The following is a 17,906-nucleotide window of genomic DNA, read 5'->3' on the forward strand; positions in this document are numbered from 1 at the left end:
CATTGCACTGTCTCAGAACCAAGAGTACTAATATGGGGAGGGGGAGCAAGTTGTAAGAGTGAGGAGGATTGGTGAAAGAGGCCGAAGCCAGAGCTAACTAGACATAATGTGTGGTAGAGGAAGAAAGAGGTAGAGGAAGGATACATGTGTGATCAAGGAAGAAACAAGAGATTCTGTTTGTTTTTTTATTGTTTGTTTTTGTTGTTGTTTTTGCAGCAAAAAAGTGAGAGTGAATGAAAGATCTACGAAGTACAGAGAATTCTAGAGAATGGAAAGAGAGAAAAGAGAAGAGAAAAAGGTAAAAGAGAAGAGAGAAAAGATAAGAGAAAAAGGCAAAAGAGAAGAGAAAAAAGAGAAGAGAAAAAGATAAAAGAGAAGAGAAAAAGGTAAAAGAGAAGAGAAAAAAGAGAACAGAAAAAGGTAAAAGAGAAGAGAAAAAGAGAAGAGAAAAAGGTAAAAGAGAAGAGAAAAAGGTAAAAGAGAAGAGAAAAAACAGAAAAGAAAAAGGTAAAAGAGAAGAGAAAAAGGTAAAAGAGAAGAGAAAAATGTAAAAGAGAAGAGAAAAGAGAAAAGGAAAAAGTAAAAGAGAAGAGAAAAAGGTAAAAGAGAAGAGAAAAAGGTAAAAGAGAAGAGAAAAGAGACAGAGACAGAGAGAAGTAACCAATGAGACAGTTTTGACGCTTATTAATTTGTTGATAAAGAAGATTGGGGCACTTATTGATCTGATCACTTCCTCAACAACTAGATGATGATATTGGAGAACTGTCGCCAGTGTGCTGGGGCACACAGGACTGGAAGGTCGCCGAATCTAAAAATAACCCAACACTCCACGACACTGACACTCTCCATTGATAACAATATCTCCACTCACGCTTAGTAATTTCAACACTTGAATACTAGATCTGGTTACTCTGAGGCAATTTTGGTTAATTTTTATTTTAAACATTTATTTTAACTATAGATAACTTTTTTTTTCTTCGTAGAGGTGTTGACATCACTAGCAGAAGATTGTAGGAAAGAAAGGGATCATTGTTTGTAAAATGTTTGTAAAATGTTTTACATGTTTCGGATGTTCCTTCAGAGTTGAAGATAATTACTTCCTAGTCCAAACATCCCGCAGGACGACGGGGGATGGGAGCGGGCAGGGTTTGAACCCGGGACCATCGATAAATCTGAACGACAGTCCAGCGTGCAAACCGCACGACCAGGCAGCCATCCATTGTTTGACATAGTGCTTTCTTTGTTTGACATGGTGTTATCATTGTTTATCATAGTGCTATCATTGTTTGACACAGTGCTATCATTGTTTATCACAGTGCTATCATTGTTTATCATAGTGCTATCATTGTTTGACACAGTGCTATCATTGTTTATCACAGTGCTATCATTGTTTATCATAGTGCTATCATTGTTTGACACAGTGCTATCATTTTTTGGGATAACTTCCAATTATTTGCATAACTTTAGAATTTTAGCAACATATGAAATTTGAGGCGTCGCATGACATTTTGGGCATAACGTCTTATAATAATAATACCTTTATTCAGGTCACTCGGACGCTGGGGGAGGCTGATCTCAAAAATGGCTCTGACGTTTTTCCTAAAAATTTAACAGTTGATGTGTATCGCTGAGAAAATAAATACTAGCTCATTGGTCATATGGGGAAAACTCTAGTTTGACCGTTAAAATTTTTCAAAGTAAAAATAAAAAAATGTAAATTTGGCTAGCGACTTAATCTAGGTCTATAACAAAATCTAGATCCTAATCGGGTTTGAATGGACTGTCGCGTTCTAGAATGGACTATCGCGTATGTAAGGCTTTATTGATTCATGAGTTTAATAAATTAATGTTCAGGGAAATTTGGCGCATTATCTTCTAGATCTAAATGCTTATCATTGGAATATTAAAAGATGTACTAGATATTTACATTCAAGTAACCAGGATTCCTTCTCAGGGAGAAGGGGCGATGGGGCGGGATAAAAAAAAATTAATCTGGCATTCAATGATTTGTAATAGAAAAACAATCGCTCAATAAGTTGCATAGAGAAGGTATTGTCTTTTTTGAAAAAGTATTTGAATGTTTCTTTCTGTTAAAACCTTTCTGAAGGGTGTTCCAAACACCATCGTTTCCTTAAACAATTCCTCAATAAAGTGTTCTCAGTCTACACTCGTTCAATAGGAGTCTAGTTCTTCTTCATAACCTCTACGTTGTCAATAGGGGGGGTCACTCAACAAGAGTACACACTGCTGTCCTCCTGACAATTTTCGTTGCTTTTTATTCAATGTCGTGAGAAATGACCTTAATGACCTTAATGACCTTAATGGTCTTAATGCTGCTCGACACCTTTTGTCCCTGCGTCTGTTTCATGTCCCCCTAGGAGTTGTGTGCTCTTTCTAGACTATTGGTGTTTCTGCTGAGGATTGTAATCCTATAATCAACTGGGACTAGTCAAGCTGTGACAAAGATGTTGACATAGTGCTTCAGAATGTAAACAGGATCAGAGAGTCTATGTGCTGTAGTTACTCAGTAAATCTCTTTTTCTGTACTCTCTTCTCTTTTTGTCATTCTCTATGGAATGTTGTCTAGGGAAAAAATAGAATCCATGTAATAGCTTTATTGAATTGAATTCAATTGAATTAATAAAGCAGTTTTTGTCATTGTTAATTTTTTTAAAAGTAAAGTTCCTCTCTAAGACTTTTGAGATCTATGGGGCAGATGATGTAAAGGTCATCTGTTGGAGTGGCTCACGGTTAACGAGGGTGTCATGTGGACAGAACAACGACGAAGCATAAAGATCCCTAAATACAAAATCCTACTCTTTACCACTATTCGCAATCGGGACCCCCAGCCAGCGTTTAGTAATCTTATTACTGAGTCGTAGGTTCGAATCCTGCTTTCTGCTATCTACTAACCCTCTACAGGAATTTAAACAGTAAAAATACTAGACCTTTCGAGCAATTTTTTTTTTTAATTCTTGGGCTAAAGAAAAAACTTTCTTCCACTTTTCATGATTGAGTCCTCTCTGAACGCGACACCTTGAAATGTAGTCACACCCGCTCTTTACATTTCTTCTCATATACCCCCCCCTTTGATTTGTATGGCTAGGCCAGTCCACGACCATGACTTGCAGGAACCTCTTAACTGTAAACGTCAATTCTGAGATACGGTACGTTTCTTTCATCACAAAGACCTCGGAACATGAGCAGCCTGCATAGAGTTTTGTTTTGCTTTCTCGAATTTTTATGTCGTTTTCAAAAGTGTTTCGAAAAATTAAGCACCTCTTTCAGACCTTACGATTTATAGGGCAGATGATGTAATGTCGTCTGTTTCTATGTCCAACGGTTAACGAGCAGGGTGTCATGTGGGCAGCACAATGACCAACCGCCTTTACTTTCCCCAACTAAAGTAAGGTAACCATTAGAGTTGGGTGGACTCAGGGGCGCCATAAAAGTCCCGAAATTCAAAATCCCAGTCTTCACCGAGATTCGAACCCAGGTCCCCAGGTTCGGAAGCCAAGCGCCTATTCACTCAGCTACCGCGCCCCCTTTTCGAAAATATATTGAGCTGAAAATTAAAGCATCTGATCAAGATATAGAAGTCCAAAATGAAAGACGTAACCTCTATGGTATCAGGTAACCCTCTATGGTATCAGGTAACCCTCTATGGTATCACGTAACCCTCTATGATATCACGTAACCCTCTTTGGTATCACACATTATTATTTGATGAGGAACATGATAAGCTCGTTTTGTTTTTTAAGTAACGATTTATGCTTTTCCTTTTATACATTTTAATTGTATATCTACCGGAATTTCATATTCATTCAGTTTAGTAAGAATCTATATGATGTACACTCTTTATTGTATAAACAATTTATAGCAATAAATAAAACAGATTAGATAGATGTGTAAAAGGTGTCTAATATGGGTCTTTATAATTTATACTGATCTGAACATTGCTTTCGTGTTTCTGTTTGAGTTCGTAGTAACAGACACACAGATCAAAACACAATAAAGTAAATCAAAATGTGTATGTAGAATATTAACGTTTAATCCAGAACCATAACAGTCAATCTCAGTCACTAGAATAAAAGATGTGACTTCTTTGAAAGCCTCTAACTGTCCTCCTATCTATCTCTACCCTATAATCTCGATTGTGTGTTCACTCCCAGTCACCTAAAGTACATCTTTACAGATGAAAGTCGATTGGTATCACCAGCTCATCACTTCAAATGTTCACTTCAGTTCATGAAATTGTACTTCAGAAAGTATTTACTGAAATCTGTCTCTGTCTAGATCTACAACTTGCTATTCACTTGAAATCTGTCTCTGTCTAGATCTACAACTTGCTATTCACCTGAAATATGTCTCTGTCTAGATCTACAACCTGCTATTCACCTGAAATCTGTCTCTGTCTAGATCTACAACTTGCTATTCACCTGAAATCTGTCTCTGTCTAGATCTACAACTTGCTATTCACCTGAAATATGTCTCTGTCTAGATCTACAACTTGCTATTCACCTGAAATCTGTCTCTGTCTAGATCTACAACTTGCTATTCACCTGAAATATGTCTCTGTCTAGATCTACAACTTGCTATTCACCTGAAATCTGTCTTTGTCTAGATCTACAACTTGCTATTCACCTGAAATATGTCTCTGTCTAGATCTACAACTTGCTATTCACCTGAAATCTGTCTCTATCTAGATCTACAACTTGCTATTCACCTGAAATATGTCTCTGTCTAGATCTACAACTTGCTATTCACCTGAAATATGTCTCTGTCTAGATCTACAACTTGCTATTCACCTGAAATCTATCTCTGTCTAGATCTACAACTTGCTATTCACCTGAAATATGTCTCTGTCTAGATCTACAACTTGCTATTCACTTGAAATCTGTCTCTGTCTAGATCTACAACTTGCTATTCACCTGAAATCTGTCTCTATCTAGATCTACAACTTGCTATTCACCTGAAATCTGTCTCTGTCTAGATCTACAACTTGCTATTCACCTGAAATATGTCTCTGTCTAGATCTACAACTTGCTATTCACCTGAAATCTGTCTCTGTCTAGATCTACAACTTGCTATTCACCTGAAATATGTCTCTGTCTAGATCTACAACTTGCTATTCACCTGAAATCTATCTCTGTCTAGATCTACAACTTGCTATTCACCTGAAATATGTCTCTGTCTAGATCTACAACTTGCTATTCACTTGAAATCTGTCTCTGTCTAGATCTACAACTTGCTATTCACCTGAAATCTGTCTCTATCTAGATCTACAACTTGCTATTCACCTGAAATCTGTCTCTGTCTAGATCTACAACTTGCTATTCACCTGAAATATGTCTCTGTCTAGATCTACAACTTGCTATTCACCTGAAATCTGTCTTTGTCTAGATCTACAACCTGCTATTCACTTTTCGTTGATAGCACTAGAAAAGCATCAAAACGGAAGAAAGTGGCAGCATTAAGACCCAGTCCTTTGGCGTGACCTCCCTCCGGGTCATTAATCAAACCCAGCCGTAGTGAGAGACCATGACTCTTGACCTTCCCCTCTCCAGGCTGCTCCTGGTCACGTCAGACTGCGCTACATTGGTTATCTCCCTCCTGCCCCCAGTCTGACAAGCTTGAAGTTTCGTGGCCTAATCAACTGGCACTTTGAAAAACAAATACATTATTTTGATGAAACAACCTTCGTCACGAAATATTGCATTTCATGGCCAGAATAAATCCACACATTTAAATGCAATTAATAAGGTTCATTAAATAAGAGTGTTCCTTCATTAAGAAAGTAAATAGCTAGAAATGAAGGGTTATAAATGTCAATGCTAACATTGGAATCAAGTTTACTAGATGTTGTTTGCGATTGTCCACTTATGGCAGCAAACTGCTGGCAAACAAATACACCGCTTTAAGAGTAAGACGTAGTTTAAATAACTTGTTTATTAACAATCACTAAAATATTAGCAATATATGAGAATTTGACTTCAGATGAAAAGAAATAAACTAGATCCACATTTTAAACTCGTAATAAAAACACGTTATTACATCCTGGCATCCTGGAGTGGTCTCCCTGAACTAAACCAGCAGTGCCACTTATCTTGCATCATTCACACCGCACACACACACACACAGTCCACAACATTAGTGATGTAGAATGTTGGTACAAGTATAATTAAATAAATCAACAGAGGCTTACCCAATGGTGTACATACAGAAAGAGGAGAAATGAAAAGGTTTGACTTTGAATTGACATAAAATTTTGTCTGCCTATATCGTCCTACGTTAGCACCAACATTTTCTTACATCATCACACAAACTATTGAAACTTCATTAGACGTATAACACTTGCTACACATTTAGTGCGCAATATTAATTTTATGGAACAAATGTATCTGGTGGAGTCACGTGACGCCAAATAAGCTTCAGTAAGTGCTCTCCTCGCCTGAACGTCGTCTGTAAAGTTACGGTCGAAATCTCCTTCTGGTCTAATAAGCTGGAAAATCATCTGTCTAGATTTCAATCTATTTAACTCTTTCTCTCCTAACCGACGATACAAGCGTTGATTCCATCAGTATGTGGTAAATAGTTACGGAGAGAAAGAGTGAAATCTTTGTGAAGGCGAGGTATAAAAGAAGGGGAATATCTTTGATTCAGATCAAGTTTGTGGATTCAGTGTTTTAACAAGACCTAGCAAACTCAGTTGCCTTAGAAATATTTGACCACATTCTGATGCAGACAAAGCCGTTGTCCGACGGGGGTCTCTTTAAGTTTTCAGTATGTCTTTTGCGCATGTCTTCTGCAAGGGCTTTACTTTGGGCCTTAAACGTGTGTTCCGCGGCCTTTAATCAGGGCTCCCAACTAACTATTAGAAGAAACTGCTACCAGCTGTTTCCTCTTTGTCAGTGACAGCAAAAAGGCGCCTGGTTTGATCTTTAAAGTCCATAGGGGTTGGGGGGGGGGGGGCGGCGCCTTTGTCACATCGTCCTCATTTACGCTAGTCTTTGGCCACTGAATTGGTGTCCGAACCAGGACAGCTGGTGTCAGGTAATTAGTGCTTCTACACTGTCCACACTGACCTTCAGAAAAACATCGTTATGTGTAAGATAGTATTGCAAGCCTTTGCTTATTATGGAGCCAAAGCTTAAGACATCTATGATTGAAGTTTTATATATATTAAAGAAAACTGAATACTGAGCATTAGAGATGTATATATCAAATAAATACTTATATTTGATTGGCTCTATTTCCAGTTGGGAGATATGTTTGGCAAATTTGTGTTGTCATTACACGAACACAACATACTCCGAACACAACACACTCCATAATATATAAAACACAGAAAACAATCATTTCAATTCAGTTCCCAAACCTTGTAACTATCTAGAGCAAACAAGAATACTTATTTGTTTAAATCACAACGTTGAATTTACACGAACTGTAGGCTTCATCGGTCACGCCAAACTCATAGCTGTATTCTTTTCCTTGTTAACAATCCAATATTAACTTCTCAAGTGATACAAGACATTTCTCTACCAGGTATAACGCTATCATCATTGGTTATATATGTCCACATTTCTGCACCAGGTATAACGCTATCATACACTATTTCTCCACATTTCTGCACCAAGTATAATGCTATCATACACTATTTATCCACATTTCTCCACCAGGTATAACGCTATCATACACTATTTCTACACCAGTTATAACGCTATCATACACTATTTCTTCACATTTCTTCACCAGGTATAATGCTATCATAAATTATTTCTCTACATTTCTCCACCAGGTATTACGCTATCAGGCACCCAATGAGAGCCAAGTATATGTGTACCCCTGGACGTGCGTGGCGTGTCACCTGTGTTCTTTGGACAATGTCCATCATCTTGGCCTTGCCAATTATATTCCAAAAGGTAAGTAGATAACATCTATTGTGTCTAAGTTCAGAGACTTTGTACAGACGTTTTGATCATGAAGAAGAGTTGAATGGGAACCGTCTCGTCTTACAAACTTACAAGCTTATAGGGACGTGATAGTACAGGTGAATCTTAAGTAATTCAACACTATACTCAACACTATACTCAACACTATACCCAACACTATACTCAACACTATACCCAACACTATACCCAACACTATACCCAACACTATACTCAACACTATACCCAACACTATACTCAACACTATACCCAACACTATACTCAACACTATACCCAACACTATACCCAACACTATACCCAACACTATACCCAACACTATACTCAACACTATACCCAACACTATACTCAACACTATACTCAACACTATACTCAATAACATTACCTAACACTATACTCAACACTATACTCAATAACATTATCTAACACTATACTCAACACTATACCCAACACTATACTCAACACTATACCCAACACTATACCCAACACTATACCCAACACTATACCCAACACTATACTCAACACTATACTCAACACTATACTCAATAACATTACCTAACACTATACTCAACACTATACTCAATAACATTACCTAACACTATACTCAACACTATACCCAACACTATACTCAACACTATACCCAACACTATACACAACACTATACTCAATAACATTACCTAACACTATACTCAACACTATACTCAATAACATTACCTAACACTATACTCAACACTATACCCAACACTATACTCAACACTATACCCAACACTATACCCAACACTATACCCAACACTATACTCAACACTATACTCAACACTATACTCAATAACATTACCTAACACTATACTCAATAACATTACCTAACACTATACTCAACACTATACCCAACACTATAATCAACACTATACTCAACACTATACTCAATAACATTACCTAACACTATACTCAACACTATACTCATCACTATACTCAACACTATACTCAATAACATTACCTAACACTATACCCAACACTATACCCAACACTATACCCAACACTATACCCAACACTATACCCAACACTATACTCAACAGTATACCCAACACTATACCCAACACTATACCCAACACTATACTCATCACTATACTCAACACTATACTTTACACTATACTCAATACTATACCCAACACTATACTCATCACTATACCCATTACTATACTCAATACTATACTCAACACTATACTCAACACTATACCAACACTATACTCAACACTATACTCAACACTATACTCAACACTATACCAACACTATACTCAACACTATACTCAACACTATACTCAACACTATACCAACACTATACTCAACACTATACTCAACACTATACTCATCACTATACTCAACACTATACTCAACACTATACTCAACTCATCTCCAAACAAAAAACAAATTCATCTAGTTTGCTACTTCCAGTAAAGCAGATAAACTGGAACAGAGAAGAGAGAGGTACAAGATAAAATAAGGTATATTTTGGAGAAAGTCAATGACGTTTTAGCTGTTGATATTATTTAGACTTCTATGTAGGTGTGTGTGTGTGTGTAGTGTGAGTTTCATAATGTGTCTACTAAATATGTTTGGTACATTTGTGCTTCATGTGCTATGTGTATGATGTGTGTTCAATGAATGTCAAATGTGCGCTCAAGTGCGCTGAATTAGTGGTGTATATGAGCTGCAGATGATTGTGTGACTGTCACTGACTGATGTATGTTTGTATGTTAATGCGTATGTGTAATTATATCAAGTTAAGGTGAATTGTATAGGTTCGGTTTGTTAAGCAATCTGAATGTTGTGATATATTCAAGTCAAGTAAACAAACGTCCAACATATTTTGTTTCAATTATTCTTAAAAGCATTGCGTCATGGTCAGGGTGAAAGAAAATTATTCTCACTTCAGACTAAACAGACGCTAATTCACCAGACTTTAACTTAGATCCTCCCGCGCCTTCCAGCTAATTAATCAGGGCAAGTTAAAAGAAACCAGTTATCTGTACTCCAGGCTCAAGCCAGTAAATAAATATTTGATCAAGTTTCCACCAAATATTTTCTAAACAAATGTGTCAGTGACGTCTCACAGTGGTAACCAATCAAAAGTATTTATTTTCTTGAACTATTAACCTACTAACTAATCTAGATTTGAAATTGCTGAGAGAAAGGCACAATTCTATTGTATGAATTGCTATGAATGTAGCCTTGTAGGCATTCAGTTTGGATTGATATATATATATATTTGCTCCTATTATATATATAAATTTCTTTTCAGACCTTTTTATCTATAGGGCAGATAACGTAAAGATAATCTGCGGTTAGCGAGGGTGTCATGTGGCCAGCACAACTACCTCATTTTTTCTCCAACTAATATCAGGTAGTCAGGTACTTATTAGAGCTGGGTGGACTTGCAGGCTCCTTAAAGATCCAAAATTGAAAAATCCCAGTCTTCACCAGGATTCAAAACCAGAACTCCTCAGTTCGGAAGCAAAGCGTTTTACCACTCAGCCACCGCGTCTCCCCTATTAGATATAAACAATAATAATTGTTTGAATTCAGTTGCCATTATGGGAAAATAAACATAAAAAAAAAAAATAAACATAAACACCTGAGCCAGCCAGGAAAACCAATGACTTTTCAAAATTTAAGTCATGGTTTAACATGCATGACTATATTGAACTAGGGACACGCGTAGGACGTAATCATCTTATTTTTTTTTTTGAAGTAACGTTTCTATTTTCTAAAATAATATAATATTTATTACTTCTGTTATTATGTTTATAAGTTTGAAACAGAGCCACCCGTTTTATGCTATGGTAATTAAAGAAGAAGTCTTTATGTATTCCTCTTCGTATATCTTGAAATTCCTGCCCTATCAATGTTCTATGATGACAGTAATAAGTACAATGTCTTGCTTCCCATTCCATTATTAATTAGTCGATAATATCAGTTGACATTCCATAACGTGATATCTAACATAGATCTATGTTTAGAAGCCTTATATATTTTTCAGTAGGACAACGTGGCGTAGGAGTTATGAAAGCTATTGAATTGAATCATCTTCCAACAAATAAAAAAAAAGAGTATTTGTCTATATTCTGTAAGTCATGACATAGTCACCCTACAACTAATCATAAGCCTACGTCATCGGATTGAACACTACGTGGGTGTTACATCTTCTGTTGTGTGAAGTTGTTGAAATCAAAGTAGTGAGTAAATATGAGACTAGATGGTACAAATAATAAGTGATTATGACTTATCAAGCTAGTTGATTATCAACTTCTCAGTCGCTGAACAACAATGTGAATATGTGCTACACATAAGACACAAAGTGACGTATGACACACGGTGCTCTCAGTGCTAAGCATAAAACACACTGTGTTACAAATAGAACCTTGCTGCACATTAGACACACAGTGCTACACATATGACACTGTTATAGACCTACAGAAGACGTAATGCTATATACACAACTCACTGTGCTTCACGTTGATACACATACAACACAATGTGCGTTACACATGTCAAACTTTGTTACATATATAGCAGAAAGTGCTACACAAAGTGCTACACTTGTGTGACAGTGGCGTACCTAGAAATTAGCCATCGTTTTGGGGTTCCGGGGGCTTAACCTCTTTGGGACCCCTGCATTTTGCGTAAAATTTAATGTAAAAAAAAACACTCATTCGGGTTCTCATTCAAGCGGGGATCCGGGGGAATTTCAAAATTCTCCCCTCCCTCCCCTCCCCTACCTACGCCTCTGACCTCTGACTTAGAGTGAACCACTAAGGATACACAGGGTTCGTGTTACGCCAGAGACACACGATACACGGCGGGAGTTCAGATTTAGTTGCCAATAAAGAAACCTATTGACTAGTTGTTTAGTGAATGTCCGAAAAACTGTCCTCTATGTGAGAAACATTGACAAGATTAGCATTAATAGTGGTCTCTATCAAGGTACCCGTAGACTAGCCACGACTCTTTAAGTCCTATGGATATAAAGCGACAGTCCACGCCGCTCCCTAGCCACCATTCTCTTGGACCAGATTTATTAAAAGCCCCTGCGTGGACTGCCTAACTGGTAGACATATAGCAAAGGACGAGAACTCGTGGCGTTTCGATCGATAACGCTGGTGGCCCCCTGGCTTAGTTGACTGTCTCCATGTGATGAGTTATTCCCAGATTTAGCGCTATTTTCTTTTAACCCCCATCGGCCATATCAACATAACACGTAAAATTCAGTTATTACATTTAGTCTTCCCTGGCAAGTTCTGTTTCGAAACGATGAGACTAATAGTTTTATAGTAAATATCAATCTCGTTCTATGTCTTATGTATGTTACATAAACTTACATTGTACCTACGATGTGTCAGCGGCCTATGAAAAAGACAACTATTTCGAACCTATGAAATCAGTTCATATATGGAAAAAAAAGTATTGCAAGATACAGTAAGTTCAATCAATTGTATGGAGGGCATTCTTCAGTGGCGTTTCGTCGTTGTGTTGGCTACATGACACACTCGTGAACCGTGGGCCACAGAAGCAAATGATCTTTACATCACGTGACCCGTAGATCGCAAGGAACTTTACTTTTTTAAAATTTAATCTTCTGTGTTACCCCACTTCCTAGACATTTGTTTGATTTATAAACTACTGGCATTACCCACCGGATTCTCCCGTTGATTTCTTCCCAGGCTATATATTGTTTAATTAGGCCTATCAGGTAGAGCAAACAAGAAGTGCTAATTGAGTATTATGTCGGGGATTTTTAAACATTGGGTCGAAATTGCGAATAAAGAAACGTTTTTGGTAAGTTTAACCAGTGCAGGGGGTTGATCGTGAAAGGTGCTTAGTTGTCCAAGGCATACGGAATATAGGAACAGGTTAAAATTTCTTTTTTTTTTGTTTTCGTCCACGCCAAGCGGGAGAGTTAGTGATAGGTCAGTGAAGCCAACAATCGAAATAGTAAATAGTTATAGGCGTTAATATCAAACTCAGATATAAATAAACAATTTTAACTTATGGTGGTGACCCAATTCAGTCAATTTTTAATTGATCAAAGAACTTGACAAGATTATGAACATCTTTAAAATAACATATCACTTAGCTCTGAACATGAGTTGTATACATTTGTGTCGCTAATGTTTCTGACTTTAGCTTTCTCCCACCCCTCTTTCTCTTCTGGCTTCTTCTTTTAATTCTCTCTTTCGTCTATCTTAATCTCCTTCTATCTTTTTCTCTCTACCTCTAACTCTAGCTTTTTTTCTCTCATCCGAAATGCCCTCTTTCTCTCTCTCTCTCTCTCTCTCTCTATTTATCTATCTATCTATCCATCCATCCATCCATCCATCTATCTATCTATCTATCTATCTATCTATCTATCTGTCACGCTCTCTTTCTCTCTCTTGCTGCCTTTCTTTACTTTAAATTTTACGTTTTGTTTTTAGTAGACACTCGATTGAATGGATACCATTTAACAAGTGAATTATTGTTCTCATTATTTATGAAGTATGTTCGACGACGTTTCAAGAAATCTCACACCAGGGTGTTTCATTTACACTTGTTCAGACGTAACTCTCTGATCTTTGAAGCTGGAGGGAGGGGAGGGGAGCTTCTGATGTCGAGCGCAAGAACAAGGCCAACTCTTAAGTGCGTGGGTGGGTGGGCTGGGCTAGCCTGTCGGAAGAGACTCTCTTCATGTGGATGTGGCAGGCGTGTGGTGGTCTGGCCTGACGAAAGATGCTTTTAAGCCAATTACTTTGACGTCGCTGTGTCAGGATTAGAGGAAGAGACCGAGAGCGATTAGCAGAATCCGTAGGAATTAATTATAATTTAAATAGGTCACCGATCTCTGTGGCTAGACCCTCCCCCCCCCACCCCGTCACTGGATTGACTTGATGAGCCTTGTAGACGGAGATGATTTGGCTGGGAGACAGGGGTCAATAGGTCAAGGCAGTAGTCAAAGTGTGTGGTGGAAAAGAGACTGGGAGAGTGAGTCGTTAGATCAAAGCAGTGGTCAAAGTGTGTGGTGAACAAGAGACTGGGAGAGGGAGTCGTTAGATCAAAGCAGTGGTCAAAGTGTGTGGTGAACAAGAGACTGGGAGAGTGAGTCGTTAGATCAAAGCAGTGGTCGAAGTGTGTGGTGAACAAGAGACTGGGAGAGTGAGTCGTTAGATCAAAGCAGTGGTCAAAGTGTGTGGTGAACAAGAGACTGGGAGAGGGAGTCGTTAGATCAAAGCAGTGGTCAAAGTGTGTGGTGAACAAGAGATTGGGAGAGTGAGTCGTTAGATCAAAGCAGTGGTCAAAGTGTGTGGTGAACAAGAGATTGGGAGAGTGACAGGGGTCGTTAGATCAAAGCAGTGGTCGAAGTGTGTAGTGGACAAGAGACTGGGAGACAGGGGTCGTTAGATCAAAGCAGTGGTCAAAGTGTGTGGTGAACAAGAGACTGGGAGAGTGACAGGGGTCGTTAGATCAAAGCAGTGGTCGAAGTGTGTAGTGGACAAGAGACTGGGAGACAGGGGTCGTTAGATCAAAGCATTGGCCTATAGATTACTCCATGAAAAGACTTTCTTAGCCTAGAGACTATTCCAAGAATAGACTTTCGTGGCCTAGAGACTACTTCATGAAAAGACTTTCTTGGCCTAGAGACTAATTCATGAAAAGACTTTCTTGGCCTATAGACTACTCCATGAAAAGACTTTCTTAGCCTAGAGACTATTCCAAGAATAGACTTTCGTGGCCTAGACACTACTTCATGAAAAGACTTTCTTGGCCTAGAGACTACTCCATGAAAAGACTTTCTTGGCCTAGAGACTACTCCATGAAATGCTTTCTTGGCCTAGAGACTACTCCATGAAAAAATTTTCTTGGCCTAGAGACTATTCCATGAAAAGACTTTCTTGGCCTAGAGACTACTCCATGAAAAGACTTTCTTGGCCTAGAGACTACTCCATGAAAAGACTTTCTTGGCCTAGAGACTACTCCATGAAAAGACTTTCTTGGCCTAGAGACTACTCCATGAAAAGACTTTCTTGGCCTAGAGACTACTCCATGAAAAGACTTTCTTGGCCTAGAGACTACTCCATGAAAAGACTTTCTTGGCCTAGAGACTACTCCATGAAAAGACTTTCTTGGCCTAGAGACTATTCCATGAAAAGACTTTCTTGGCCTAAAGACTACTCCATGAAAAGACTTTCTTGGCCTAGAGACTACTTCATGAAAAGACTTTCTTGGCCTAGAGACTACTCCATGAAAAGACTTTCTTGGCCTAGAGACTACTCCATGAGAAGACTTTCTTGGCCTAGAGACTACTTCATGAGAAGACTTTCTTGGCCTAGAGACTACTTCGTGAAAAGACTTTCGTGGCCTAGAGACTACTTCATGAAAAGACTTTCTTGGCCTAGAGACTACTCCATGAGAAGACTTTCTTGGCCTAGAGACTACTCCTTGAAAAGACTTTCGTGGCCTAGAGACTACTCCATGAAAAGACTTTCGTGGCCTAGAGACTACTCCATGAAAAGACTTTCTTAGCCTAGAGACTACTTCATGAAAAGACTTTCTTGGCCTAGAGACTACTTCATGAAAAGACTTTCTTGGCCTAGAGACTACTTCATGAAAAGACTTTCTTGGCCTAGAGACTACTTCATGAAAAGACTTTCTTAGCCTAGAGACTATTCCAAGAATAGACTTTCTTGGCCTAGAGATTACTCCATGAAAAGACTTTCTTGGCCTAGAGACTACTTCATGAAAAGACTTTCTTGGCCTAGAGACTACTTCATGAAAAGACTTTCTTGGCCTAGAGACTACTCCATGAAAAGACTTTCTTGGCCTAGAGACTACTTCATGAAAAGACTTTCTTGGCCTAGAGACTACTCCATGAAAAGACTTTCTTGGCCTAGAGACTACTTCATGAAAAGACTTTCTTGGCCTAGAGACTACTCCATGAAAAGACTTTCTTGGCCTAGAGACTACTCCATGAAAAGACTTTCTTGGCCTAGAGACTACTTCATGAAAAGACTTTCTTGGCCTAGAGACTACTCCATGAAAAGACTTTCTTGGCCTAGAGACTACTTCATGAGAAGACTTTCTTGGCCTAGAGACTACTTCATGAAAAGACTTTCTTGGCCTAGAGACTACTTCATGAAAAGACTTTCTTAGCCTAGAGACTATTCCAAGAATAGACTTTCTTGGCCTAGAGATTACTCCATGAAAAGACTTTCTTGGCCTAGAGACTACTTCATGAAAAGACTTTCTTGGCCTAAAGACTACTTCATGAAAAGACTTTCTTGGCCTAGAGACTACTCCATGAAAAGACTTTCTTGGCCTAGAGACTACTTCATGAAAAGACTTTCTTGGCCTAGAGACTACTCCATGAAAAGACTTTCTTGGCCTAGAGACTACTTCATGAAAAGACTTTCTTGGCCTAGAGACTACTTCATGAAAAGACTTTCTTGGCCTAGAGACTACTTCATGAAAAGACTTTCTTGGCCTAGAGACTACTTCATGAAAAGACTTTCTTAGCCTAGAGACTATTCCAAGAATAGACTTTCTTGGCCTAGAGATTACTCCATGAAAAGACTTTCTTGGCCTAGAGACTACTTCATGAAAAGACTTTCTTGGCCTAGAGACTACTTCATGAAAAGACTTTCTTGGCCTAGAGACTACTCCATGAAAAGACTTTCTTGGCCTAGAGACTACTTCATGAAAAGACTTTCTTGGCCTAGAGACTACTGCATGAAAAGACTTTCTTGGCCTAGAGACTACTTCATGAAAAGACTTTCTTGGCCTAGAGACTACTCCATGAAAAGACTTTCTTGGCCTAGAGTCTACTACATGAAAAGACTTTCTTGGCCTAGAGACTACTTCATGAAAAGACTTTCTTGGCCTAGAGACTACTCCATGAAAAGACTTTCTTGGCCTAGAGACTACTTCATGAGAAGACTTTCTTGGCCTAGAGACTACTTCATGAAAAGACTTTCTTGGCCTAGAGACTACTCCATGAAAAGACTTTCTTGGCCTAGAGACTACTTCATGAAAAGACTTTCTTGGCCTAGAGACTACTTCATGAAAAGACTTTCTTAGCCTAGAGACTATTCCAAGAATAGACTTTCTTGGCCTAGAGATTACTCCATGAAAAGACTTTCTTGGCCTAGAGACTACTTCATGAAAAGACTTTCTTGGCCTAGAGACTACTTCATGAAAAGACTTTCTTGGCCTAGAGACTACTCCATGAAAAGACTTTCTTGGCCTAGAGACTACTTCATGAAAAGACTTTCTTGGCCTAGAGACTACTCCATGAAAAGACTTTCTTGGCCTAGAGACTACTTCATGAAAAGACTTTCTTGGCCTAGAGACTACTCCATGAAAAGACTTTCTTGGCCTAGAGACTACTTCATGAAAAGACTTTCTTGGCCTAGAGACTACTCCATGAAAAGACTTTCTTGGCCTAGAGACTACTTCATGAGAAGACTTTCTTGGCCTAGAGACTACTTCATGAAAAGACTTTCTTGGCCTAGAGACTACTTCATGAAAAGACTTTCGTGGCCTAGAGACTACTCCATGAAAAGACTTTCTTGACCTAGAGACTACTTCATGAAAAGACTTTCTTGGCCTAGAGACTACTTCATGAAAAGACTTTCTTGGCCTAGAGACTACTTCATGAAAAGACTTTCTTGGCATAGAGACTACTCCATGAAAAGACTTTCTTGGCCTAGAGACTACTTCATGAGAAGACTTTCTTGGCCTAGAGACTACTTCATGAAAAGACTTTCTTGGCCTAGAGACTACTTCATGAAAAGACTTTCGTGGCCTAGAGACTACTCCATGAAAAGACTTTCTTGACCTAGAGACTACTTCATGAGAAGACTTTCTTGGCCTAGAGACTACTCCTTGAAAAGACTTTCGTGGCCTAGAGACTACTCCATGAAAAGACTTTCGTGG

At 38.5% G+C, this 17,906-nt stretch overlaps 1 protein-coding gene across 2 annotated transcripts in view; it reads left to right on the forward strand.

The window, feature by feature from the left end:
• LOC106065568 (somatostatin receptor type 2-like) overlaps nucleotides 1-17,906 on the forward strand; it is a 129,357-nt gene that overhangs the window by 47,055 nt on the left and 64,396 nt on the right. For both annotated transcript variants that reach the window (XM_056028359.1, XM_056028357.1), the window contains exon 5: nucleotides 7,799-7,922. In XM_056028359.1, coding sequence (XP_055884334.1) covers nucleotides 7,799-7,922 — 124 coding nt within the window. The remainder of the gene's footprint in view (nucleotides 1-7,798; nucleotides 7,923-17,906) is intronic.

Source organism: Biomphalaria glabrata, chromosome 5, assembly GCF_947242115.1.
Source record: "Biomphalaria glabrata chromosome 5, xgBioGlab47.1, whole genome shotgun sequence".
Taxonomy (NCBI): Eukaryota; Metazoa; Mollusca; class Gastropoda; family Planorbidae; genus Biomphalaria; species Biomphalaria glabrata.